Source organism: Hemitrygon akajei, chromosome 6 (assembly GCF_048418815.1).
Source record: "Hemitrygon akajei chromosome 6, sHemAka1.3, whole genome shotgun sequence".
NCBI classification, from domain to species: domain Eukaryota; kingdom Metazoa; phylum Chordata; class Chondrichthyes; order Myliobatiformes; family Dasyatidae; genus Hemitrygon; species Hemitrygon akajei.
Genome location: NC_133129.1, coordinates 79,030,705 through 79,043,669, shown reverse-complemented (window position 1 = coordinate 79,043,669; position 12,965 = coordinate 79,030,705). Strand labels below are relative to the sequence as shown.

At 39.4% G+C, this 12,965-nt stretch overlaps 1 protein-coding gene across 1 annotated transcript in view; it reads left to right on the top strand.

Moving 5' to 3' along the window:
• Window positions 1-12,965, top strand: part of dnah6 (dynein, axonemal, heavy chain 6) — a 352,146-nt gene that overhangs the window by 15,162 nt on the left and 324,019 nt on the right. The window contains exons 3-4 of the mRNA XM_073050010.1: window positions 2,193-2,378; window positions 3,832-4,082. Coding sequence (XP_072906111.1) covers window positions 2,193-2,378; window positions 3,832-4,082 — 437 coding nt within the window. The remainder of the gene's footprint in view (window positions 1-2,192; window positions 2,379-3,831; window positions 4,083-12,965) is intronic.

Here is a 12,965-nt window from a genome sequence, read left to right as displayed (position 1 = left end):
AGAGGCTGGTAGACAGCACTGAACACCCACTTGTCTTCTGCACTCGCCTCAATGATTTCAATTTTCATCTGTGCTTTAATCAGCGAGAAATGGAGACAATCATGGGCTTGCACCTCATTTCCAGGCTACTTGGCCTCGAGGCCTCATGCTTCACTCAAAGCCTCACAGAACTCTGAGGAAACAAAACACCAGATCGCTCAATCAACCCAAAAACACGCTACCAAAATGTATAGTCTCTATACAAAGTGTTCACCTCCTTGGAAGTTTTCATTTTTTATTGAATACAGTGGATTTAATTTGGCTTTTTTTGACACTGATCGACAGAAAATATTCTTGTGTCAAAGTGAAAACAAATTTCTACAAATTGGTCTAAATTTGTTACAATTATTAAAACAAAATCATTAATTGTATAATTACTCATCCCCTTCAAGTCAGTATTTAGCAGAACCACCTTTGGCGGCATTTACAGCGTTAAGTCTGTACACTGCAATTTTTCCCCACTCTTCTTTACAAAACTGCTCAATCTCTGTCAGATTGCATAGGGATTGTGAATGAACAGCCCTCTTCAAGTCCAGCCACAAATTCTCAGTTGGATTGAAGTCTAGACTCTGACTTGGCCACTCCAGGACATTAACTTTGTTGTTTTTAAAGCATTCCCGTGTAGCATTGGCTTTATGCCTGGGGTCATTGTCTTGCTGGAATACAAACCTTCTCCCACATCACAGTTCTCTTGCAGACTGCATCAGGTTTTCCTCCAGGATTTCCCTGTATTTTGCTGCATTCATTTTACCCTCTACCCTCACAAGCCTTACAGGGCCTGCTGCAGTGAGGCATCCCCACATTATGATGCAGTTGCCACCATGCTTCACAGTATGGATGGTGTGTTTTTGATGATGTACAGTTTTTGTCTGATGGCCAAATGCTCAATTTTGGTTTCTTCACACCATAGAACCTTCTTCCAGCTGACTTCAGAGTCTCCCACATGCCATCTGGCAAATTCTAGCCAAGATTTCATGTGTGTTTATTTTTCCCCAAAAGTAGCTTTTTCTTTGCCACTCCCCCATAAAGCTGCAATTGGTGAAGTACCTGGGCAACTGTTGTTGTATGTGCAGTCTCTCCCATCTCAGCCACTGAAGCTCCAGAGTTGTCATAGGTCTCTTGATGGCCTCTGTCACTAGTTCCCTTCTTGTACGCTCACTCAGTTTTTAAGGACAGCCTGCTATAGGCAGATTTTCAACTGTGCCCTATTCTTTCCATTTCTTCATGGTTGACTTAACTGTACTGCAGGGGATATTCAGTGACTTGTAAATTTTCTTGTATCCATCTCCTGACCTGTGCTTTTCAATAACCTTTTCATGGAGTTGCTTGGAGTGTTCTTTTGTCTCCATGGTGTAGTTTTTGCCAAAATGCTGATTCACCAGCATTTGGACCTTCCAGATACATGTGTATTTTTACTACAATCAATTGAAGCACCTTGACTGCACACAGGTGATCTCCATTTAACTAGTTATGTAACTTATAAAACCAATTGGCTGCACCAGTGATGATTTGGTGTGTCATATTAAAGGGGGGAAAATTATGCAATTAATTATTTTGTGTTTTGTATTTGCAATTAATTTAGATCACTTTGTAGAGATCTGCTTTCACTTTGACACCACAGTATTCGTCTGCTGATCAGTGTCAAAAAAGCCAAATTAAATCCATTATGATTCAATGCTATAAAAGTGTAAAACAAGAAAACTTCATGGGGGGGGTTCAGTACTTTTATAGGCACTGTAGATAACAGATGCTGAACAGTAGATCACAGACTCCAACAGTAGTAGAACCATATTTGAATGAAGTAAAAGTATTTTTGTGAACTGTCTGGAGGATATTGCCCTTGATCGCATTGTTCGATGGCAGCATTTTATTCTGGCTTGGCCTTTGTCCTTGGCCTCATCCTGGCAATGGAGCAGACTGAGAAGAGACATCTCAATTGTGGAATGGGAACAAGATTAAGATGGCTAATTATTAACATGTTGCTTGCCAGAATTTTGGCAGTTAATAAGCATGGTATTCAACCATTGATATATATGATTGAAGCTATTGATCTCAGTGGCTACTATGTAATGTCACTGTTTCATTATTAAATTTGCGCAAATGAACTTACATTAAAAGAAAATTATTCTAACACAACTGTTGTGTAATTGCAGCCTATATTGAAGAACTTTCAAGATTCCAGTCAACCAGAGTACATCTATGCAAAAAATAGAGAGCAGTTGATAAAAGAAGGATGGCGACCACCAAGTGCACCAACAATAGGTTCACTACCTACTATCGATTCAGTCAAACCTTTCCAACGGCTGCCAGAACTCCAACCTGACGTGCCAAAGAAACAGGTTTGATCAACTTTGTACAAGTATACACTTTCATTCTATTTTTAATTGTCATTTAAGCTCCTTTTCATGTACTTTGCCTTAATATCTCCACAAATAAGTGTACAGATAACCTTCTCTTATAAAGCTGAAAGGCATTTGCATGATTTATTTCCAGTTGCTGCTTAAGACACACATATATTACAACCCCTTCCAACTTTGGGCCATACCTTTGGAAAAATAAAATCTACCTTTCACACTTACCAACTTTGCAAAGCTTACCGTGGTAGATCGGTACTCAGTTTACTGCAATCCATAGTTTAATGCTTTCAACTGCTGAGCATCTACTTATAACTTGAAGCTGATTAAAGAAAAATAATTATATTTTATTAAACAATTTATGGGCCTTCAGAAATGTACTTTCCTGTTCTTTTCATAGACATTTCTTTTCTTCAGAATATGTAAGAAATTAATCCCTGGAAGATGAAAGCAAGAAAATTAAAATATGTTGTATTATTAAAAATATAAGAGATAAGATAAATTCATTCCATAATAAATTATTAAGAATATTTTTGAAAAAAGTATATGTGGTACATTAATTGGCCTATTTAAATTAATAGCATCTGGGAGAAATTGATGGAAATGTAGAGAGAATAAAAATAAGAATAAAACAATAAACATGAGAAAATCTGGAGATGCTGGAAATCCAAGCAACACACACAAGATGCTGGAGGAACTCAACAAGTCAGGCAGCATCAGTAGAAAGAGTAAACAGTCGACATTTTGGGCCGAGTAGGAATGGAGCAAAATTAGTGTAAATGGGCACTTGATAGTTAGCAGGAACTCAGTTGTCCAAAGAGCCTATGTGCTGCAAGGCTCTTGAATGTGTATGTCAGTGTTTGTAGACATAACCAAATGTAACCATATAAATGTAACCTTTTTGCATCCATGCATTACAATAGAACTGTTTAAAATACTGCAAACTAAACAGGAAGCGAATTCTCATTGTGGAGTAGACTGAAATTCCTGGTTGCGAATTATAATAATTACAGGAATATTACTCTGGCAAATTGTACAGACTATACAATTCAAATGTGCAGGAAAAATAATGTTAAAAGCAACTGATAGGAAGTTTACTTCTAAGTAAAAAGTCTCAGAAGGTTTGACATGTGAAATTAATTTCGTCTGTGAAGAGTGCTCAACAGTCCAATACAAGTGAATTCAGTCCTCTGAATCAATTTCTTTGGAAGGCAAGGCATGAGTTTGTCTCAACAAAAAACTTGATTTTTTTTTGCAGAGGCATCTTTTAGTGAAACTCTTAAAAATGCTGATTAAGTTATAGGGAATTTCTTTTATTCTCAAAATTATACTTTTAATGTAAGATTTCTAGAAAGTCAAAGGAGGTAGTTGCTGTTATATTCTGTTTGTTATTGAATGGTGCTATTTTAATTTTAAACCAATTGTTTATATTATTCAGATTGATACGAACATATGTAAACTACCAACCCCACCATCACCTTCACTTGCTCTGTGTAGAACAAGTTCATGCATGAGAATGATTTCACCACCAGAACTAACATATATGACAGCAGAAGATGTCATCAAGGAGAACATTCAAGATCCATTAAAAATTGTTTCAATTATTCGAAAAAATAAGCATCTGGGATTTTTATACATGAGCTATAATGCTCCTAAAAACTCAATTAAATATGATTTTTATAATTTGAGGTACAGTCTTTAATTTTTGGCATGGTTAATGTTTTACTTAAAATGACTAAATCTGTCAAATGCTAATTCTTGATATCACCTTTCCAATTGCCTGAAGTTGTAAAAAAATCTCATTTCCTAGTACTTTAACTTAATAGCATTCTCTTCTCAAGTAAGAGGGTTTTGAATGTACAGTAAGTGCCCAAAAAAGACATGAGTATTTGATGTGAGTTGATTCTTCAGTGCAACTGGAATGAGTGCTATGTTGTTGAAATGTTGGACTTTAAATAAGACATTTGACTGGAAACACCCATTTTATGCATTAATAATCCCACAAAGGGTGCATTCTGGTTCAGCATCAGCAGAAGAAATTAGGAGGGAGAACCACTCATGATCCTTTTTTACGTTCTTTTGCTTGGCATCTTGCTAGCAACAAGCCTTTGTTTAAAAATTGTAGTCAGAAAGATGATAATCAAGTGTCAGTCTAGATTTTTAAACAGTGGCATGCTCAACACTTATGTCTCATTCTTCGTAACCCTTAAAATGAGTGGCTTATTAGACCATTTTGGAAATCTGGTCAGAATCAACCACTAAGTGGGATAGGTTTCTTTCCCTAACGATCGTTGCTGAATCAGATGAGATTTACAACAATTTCATAGTGTCATAGTCACCATTACTAACAGCTTTTATGAATTTATTTAATAAACTATTTCTCAGCTATCTTGGTGAAATTTGCGTATGCTTCAGGATTTTTTTTTGTCCTGTAACGGAATCCCTCTGGCACTTAAAACCTTTGAACCCACAGTACCTAAATAATTTTGAAACATTTCTGGAGACAATAGGAAGATAATGTTATTTTTACTTTTCCATAAATGACTCATTACATTTCTGTGTATCTCATAATCTAGCAGTCAATTATGTGCCCTGCATGTGTTTTTTTTGTGTCTGAATAGTAAAGCTTTGAGTGGAAACAGTTGAAAACCTGCCAGGATAGAGAAGAGTTCATGATTTGCACTCTGGAACAGATGGATTATAGTAATTTCCACCTTAATTTGAGGATTATGGTAGGCTCAAAGGAACAATAGTACAAAACTGTTGCTTAATCCATGATAATCTTCACTGTTACAAGCAATAATACCAGGCATCTCTGCACTGATTATAAACTGAGTCTTAATTAAAAAGGCAGGAAATTAATATTTCTAACTTGGGCGTGTCGAACCCCCAAATTCCACAGGCACTTTATTAGTAAATTTGATGCAATGATATGATGTGCCTTGGACATGGCCTGAATATAGGTAAGTAATATTTTTAAATGGCAGAGTGAATATTTGCAGTATTTTAAAAGGCATTTCAGTCACTTTATCATGACACCATCTCAATTATCAATATGATACAATATGTGGCATAACACCTTTGTCTGCACAGTAGAGAATATCATCTAAGTTAAAATAAGAAATGTCTAAGAAAATCTATTAGTAATCAAATAAATGTGCACGTGAATCCAAATGGTGAAATTAAAATAAATATCTACTTCAGTTAGGTTTTGCTTAGGATGCTTTATTTATTGAGCATTCACTTCGTCCTTTATTGACTAATATAGACATTAAATTTATGCTGCATTACCATAAAGATGGTCCAATAATAAAATGGCTGAAATAGCTGTAGAAGTGCAGAATAAAGTATTAATGGTAAGACTCTTGGCAGTGTGGAGGATCAGAGGGTCTTGGGGTCTGAGTCCATAGGACGCTCAAAGCAGCTGTGCAGGTTGACTCTGTGGTTAAGAAGGCGTATGGTGTATTGGCCTTCATCAATCATGGAATTGAATTTAGGAGCCGAGAGGTAATGTTGCAGCTATATAGGACCCTGATCAGACCCCACTTGGAGTACTGTGCTCAGTTGTGGTCGCCTCACTACAGGAAGGATGTGGAAGCTATAGAAAGGGTACAGAGGAGATTTACAAGGATGTTGCCTGGATTGGGGAGCACGCCTTATGAGAATAGATTGAGTGAACTCGGCCTTTTCTCCTTGGAGCGAAGGAGGATGAGAGGTGACCTGATAGAGGTGTACAAGATGAAGAGAGGCATTGCTCCTGTGGATAGTCAGAGGCTTTTTCCCAGGGCTGAAATGGTTGCCACAAGAGGACACAGGTTTAAGATGCTGGGAAGTAGGTATAGAGGAGATGTCAGGGGTATGTTTTTTACTCAGAGAGTGGTGAGTGCGTGGAATGGGCTGTCGGCAACGGTGGTGGAGGCGGATACGATAGGGTCTTTTAAGAGGCTTTTAGCTAGGAACATGGAACTTAGTAAAATAGAGGGCTATAGGTAAACCTAGTAATTTCTAAGGTAGAGATGTGGTCAGCAGAACTTTGTAGGTCGAAGGGCCTATATTGTGCTGTAGGTTTTCTATGTTTCTAAGTGCTGCGAGTACTCAGTAGGTTAAGTAATAATCAATAGATTCTGGCATGGTTCTGGAGGACTGGAAAATTGCAAATGTCAGTGCATTCTACAAGAAGGGAGAGAGGCATTAGAAAGAAAATTAAAGGCCAGTTAGTCTGACCTCAGTGGTTACGAAATTGTTGGAGTCAATTATTAAGGATGTGGTTTCAGGGTACTTGGAGGCACATGGTAAAATATGCCAAAGTCAGCATGGTTACCTTAAAGGAAAATCTTAACCATATAACAATTACAGCATGGAAACAGGGCATCTCGGCCCTTCTAGTCCATGCCGATGCTTACACTCACCTAGTCCCACTGACCCGCACTCAGCCCATAACCCTCCATTCCTTTCCTATCCATATACCTATCCAATTTTACTTTAAATGACAATACCGAACCTGCCTCTACCACTTCTACTGGAAGCTCATTCCACACAGCTACCACTCTCTGAGTAAAGAAATTTCCCCTCGTGTTACCCTTAAATTTTTGCCCCCTATCTCTCAAATCATGTCCTCTTGTTTGAAACTCCCCTACTCTCAGTGGAAAAAGCCTATCCACGTCAACTTGATCTATCCCACTCGTTATTTTAAATACCTCTATCAAGTCCCCCCTCAACCTTCTATGCTCCAAAGAGTAAAGACCTAACTTGTTCAACCTTTCCCTGTAACTTAGGTGCTGAAACCCAGGTAACATTCTAGTAAATCTTCTCTGTACTCTTTCTATTTTGTTGACATCTTTCCTATAATTTGGTGACCAGAACTGTACACAACACTCCAAATTCGGCCTTACCAATGCCTTGTACAATTTTAACATTACATCTCAACTCCTATACTCAATGCTCTGATTTATAAAGGCCAGCATACCAAAAGCTTTCTTCACCACCCTATCCACATGAGATTCCATCTTCAGGAAACGATGCATCATTATTCCTAGATCACTCTGTTCTACTGCATTCTTCAATGCCCTACCATTTACCATGTATGTCCTATATGAATTATTCCTACCAAAATGTAGCACCTCACACTTATCAGCATTAAAGTCCATCTGCCATCGTTCAGCCCACTCTTCTAACTGGCCTAAATCTCTCTGCAAGCTTTGAAAACCTACTTCATTATCCACAACGCCTCCTACCTGAGTATCATCTGCACACTTACTAATCCAATTTACCACCCCATCATCCAGATCATTAATGTATATGACAAACAACATTGGACCCAATACAGATCCCTGAAGCACACCACTAGTCACCGGCCTCCAACCTGACAAACAGTTATCCACCACTACTCTCTGGCATCTCCCACCTAGCCACTGTTGAATCCATTTTACTACTTCAATATTATTACCTAACAATTGAACCTTCCTAACTAACCTTCCGTGCGGAACCTTGCCTGATAAGTCTGATAGAATTCTTTGAAGAAATAACAAGCAGTTTAGACAAAGGAAAATTAGTGTATATCGTGTACTTGGATTTTCAGACGGCCTTTGACAAGGTGTCACACATGAAGCTGCTTAACAAGCTACAAGCTCATGATACTAACACGGATAGAGCATTGACTGATTGGCAGGCAGCAGGGAGCCTTTTCTGGGTGACTTTTCTGGTGGCTGCTGGTGACTTGTGTTGGGATCATTTCTTTTTATGTTATATGTCGATGATTTGGATGACAGAATTGATAGCTTTGTGGCCAAGTTTGTGATGATACAAAGATGGGGGAAGGGGCAGGTAGTGTTAAGTAAGTAGAGAGGCTGAGAAGGACCCGTGCAGATTAGGAGAATGGGCAAAGAAGTAGCAGATGGAAAACAGTGTCAGGTAGCATATGGTCATGAACTTTGGTGGAAGAAATAAAAGAATAGACTATTGTCTAAATGGAGAGAAGATTTAGAAATCATTGGTGCAAAGGGACTTGGGAGTCCTTGTGCAGGATTCCTTAATTTGCAGTTTAAGTCAGTGGTGAGGAAGGCAAATGTTAGTATTCATTTCAAGAGGACTAGAATATAAAAGCAAGGATGTAATATTGAAGATTTATAAGGCATTGGTGATGCTTCACTTGGAGTATTATGAGCAGTTTTGGGCCCTTTATCTAAGAAAGCATGTGCTGACATAAAAAGAGTTCAAAGGAGGTTTGATGGGTCTGGACCTGTACTCACTGGAATTCAGAATAATGAGGTAAGATCTCATTGAAACCTATTGAATGTTGAAAGGCCTCAATAGACTGGATGTGAAGAGGTTTCCTATGGTGGGAAAGTCTAGGACAAGAGGGCACAGGCTCAGATATACCATTAGAACAGAAATGAGGAGGAATTTCTATAGCCAGAGAGTGGTGAATCTGTGGAATTTGTTGCCACAGGTGGCTGAGGAGGCCAAGTCATTGGGTACGTTTAAGGGAGAAGTTAATAGATTCTTGACTAGTCAGGGCATGAAGGGTTACAGGGAGAAGGCAGGAGATTGGGCATGAGAGGGAAATGGATCAGCTAAGATGAAATGGCAGAGAAGATCGATGGGCAAAATTGCCTATTTCTGCTCCTATAATTATGGTCACCCATGCAGAGACAGAGTGTTAGTAGTTAGGCCATTTGATGAAGATTTTTGCATTTGCTATTCAAATTTGCTAAAAAAAAAATAGTTTAAGCTGTTTAATTTGGGAGGTTGCATTTCTTTTCTGTTCAAGAACTTTACCTCTGAACTCTCCCTATTAGTGACTCCTTCATCTACATTCACCAAAGTCCTTGAACTTATTGCATGATTTTGAATTCTATGGCTATTTCTCTTATTTATCAAAATGACTTGATCTTCAACAACCTTCAGCAAAGTTACAAATTATATTCTTTGTGACGACACTGGTAATGCATTGACCTTTATCGTGCTTCTCATTACGTTTCTAACCTCTGTGTTTGAACACATCTTGTAAAACACTCCAGTGATACCTAATTATCTGAGTGAAGCCAGAATACATTAGGTAAAAATTTATTTTTCCACATGCATTATACATGGGTCATCTCCTGGATGTGGGCCTAAGTAGACAGCTACCTGTCACCACCAAAGCCAATGTACCTTTAAACTCTAACATCATCTTTGTTTTCAGGCTTATTACCTATTATCCAGTCTTCAGTAAGTCTTAAATTTCTTTCGTTCATTGGAAGACAAGTTCGCATCTTCACTCTTGGAAAACAACTCCTCTCCTATAGCACAGTATATTCAGTATGCAGCACACTATATCCAGCCTTTAAATGCTATACACCTCTGAATATTTTTCATTATAAAGTTCATCAACTTCAAACTTTCATTTATAGTGTTTTGAACCTGCTGGTTCCTGTCATACAATTGCACATTGAGATACTTGAGGCAAAGGCACATATGTGAAGTCAGGTCCAAGGCCAGTCAGGAATTTGTTGAGGAAATAAATGGCTTAGCTTCGCTAATATTATTCAAAATCATCTTCTGACCACCAGTTTCTACTGTGCTCTCCATTGTGCTTTTTTTTGGCCCTAATCAAAGCCCGTCATGCTCTTTGCACCTTATGCCTAAATCTGTTGCTACATTATCCTTCCCACCTTTTCTATCTACTTTTGACTATTTAAAACTATTTTCTGTTTCAGAGTTATATTTCTCTGACTTGCCAATTTATAGATTTAATAATTGTTCTGAATTTTTTGAGATGTAGTTGTCTTTTAAGTTTCATTTTGACACCCAGTGCTGAGTTGTTGAAGTTCTTTTTAGTTTCTAATGAACTACTGCAAAAGAAGAAGGTAAATATACACTTGAAATGGGTGCAAAGTTGACAGATCATGCCTTCTCTATGCTCCTTTGAGTCAGATCTAAATTTGGCTATTGTCTTTATGCTGTTGGCTATTGCGTTGTAGCAGTCTGTCCCTCCAGCTTTCTGGTTAGGCATGGTGGGAAATTGAATGGCTTTTACGTCTTGCAGGTCAGCTTTCAAGACAGTGGGTGTAACTGTTGAGCGGATTGGCATTGGGTTGTGGGGTGAGTTTATAGATCAGCTAACACGAGGAAATCTGCAGATGCTGGAAATTCACACAACAGCACACACAAAATGCTGGTAGAACACAGCAGGCTAGGCAGCATCTATAGGGAGAAGCGCTGTCGACATTTCGGGCCGAGACCCTTCGTCAGGACTAACCGAAAGGAAAGATAGTAAGAGATTTGAAAGTAGTGGGGGGAGGGGGAAATGCGAAATGATAGGAGAAGACCGGAGGGGGTGGGATGAAGCTAAGAGCTGGAAAGATGATTGGCGAAAGTGATACAGAGCTGGAGAAGGGAAAGGATCATGGGACAGGAGGCCTCAGGAGAAAGAAAGGAGGTGGGGGGGAGAGCACCAGAGGGAGATGGAGAACATGCAAACAACTAAATATGTCAGGGATGGGGTAAGAAGGGGAAGAGGGGCATTAACGGAAGTTAGAGAAGTCAATGTTCATGCCATCAGGTTGGAGGCTACCCTATCTCCCTCCTGGCACTTATCCTTGTAAACAGAACAATTGCTACACCTGCCCTTACACTTCCTCCCTCACCACCATTCAGGAGCCCATCCCTTCCCACCGATCTCCTTCCTGGCACTTATCCTTGTAAACAGAACAAGTGCTACACCTGCCCTTACACTTCCTCCCTCACCACCATTCAGGAGGGGTTCCCCTTGTCCTTACCTACCACCCCACCAGCCTCCAGGTCCAACATATAATTCTCCGTAATTTCCAACACCTCCAACGGGATCCCACTACAAAACACATTTTTCCCTCCCCCCCTCTTTCTGCTTTTCACAGGGATCGCTCCCTACGCGACTCCCTTGTCCACTCGTCCACCCCCATCCCTTCCCACCGATCTCCCTCCTGGCACTTATCCTTGTAAGCGGAACAAGTGCTACACCTGCCCTTACACTTCCTCCCTCACCACCATTCAGGGCCCCAGATAGTCCTTCCAGGTGAGGCGACACTTCATCTGCGAGTCGGCTGGTGTGGTATACTGCGTCCAGTGCTCCCGGTGTGGCCTTTTATATATTGGTGAGACCCGACGCAGACTGGGAGAACGTTTCGCGGAACACCTACGCTCGGTCTGCCAGAAAAAGCAGGATCTCCCAGTGGCCACACATTTTAATTCCACATCCCATTCCCATTCTGATATGTCTATCCATGGCCTCCTCTATTGTCAAAATGAATCCAAACTCAGGTTGGAGGAACAACACCTTATATACCGGCTGGGTAGCCTCCAACCTGATGGCATGAACATTGACTTCTCTAACTTCCGTTAATGCCCCTCCTCCGCTTCTTACCCCATCCCTGACATATTTAGTTGTTTGCCTGTTCTCCATCTCCCTCTGGTGCTCCCCCCCCCCCTTTCTTTCTCCTGACGCCTCCCGTCCCATGATCCTTTCCGTTCTCCAGCTCTGTATCACTTTCGCCAATCACCTTTCCAGCTCTTAGCTTCATCCCACTCCCTCCGGTCTTCTCCTATCATTTCACATTTCCCCCTCCCCCCTCTACTTCCAAATCTCTTACTATCTTTCCTTTCGGTTAGTCCTGACGAAGGGTCTCGGCCCAAAACGTCGACAGCGCTTCTCCCTATAGATGCTGCCTAGCCTGCTGTGTTCTACCAGCATTTTGTGTGTGTTGTTGTTTATAGATCAGCTTTTAGTTGCAGAAAACTAAAACTGACAATTTCCTGGCCTCCTTTCGAAGAGTTTCTTGTTGACTATTGATGAGGCCACTGAAGACTTAGTAAAAATAGATCTACTGCATCTTCTGGAATTCATCCCATATATAGCTTTTTATATAGATCATGGAAAGAATTAGAATTTTGATTTGGATATTTGACGAATCTCGTATGTCCTGACCTATTATGGCACTTTGAATCCAAATCTGGCATGGCAAAATGTAAGGCAACATTCAGACATTATATGCACAAAGCAAACATCACTCAGTATTCTGTCTATATAGAAATCATATATATGTATGTTATCTGAATGAGAAGAATTTCTGTGCTGTTGAAGATGAAAATGGCTTGAAGATGGGGGAAGTAACATCTTTTTCGGACAAATGCTTGTCATTTTCAAAAGAAGAAATGATTAATTTACATAGTTTTGAAAAAGGGATTAATGTAGGGACTTCTGCTTAATTTTCAGGAGAAATGTTTAATCGGCAGTATATAGTTAGAGGCCCAATAAATGATTCGGACAAAATAATGCTTAAAATACAGAAAATAGAATAGTTCTGAAATAAAATATTCAAATAAAATGTGCATATGATTAAGCATCATATTACAGCAAACTATAGAATAATTAATGTTTTGTCATTTTAGTGAAGAGTCCCATATGACATTTTGACATTTTTTTAAAGTGCTGATTGAACCATTGTGCATACAAATTATCTGAGGCTTCCAGAATTGGACTGTTTTAAAAAAATCTGATCAATGTATAATAAAAGGGGAGATATGATATTAGCAAAAATAAAAATAATTGTCAGT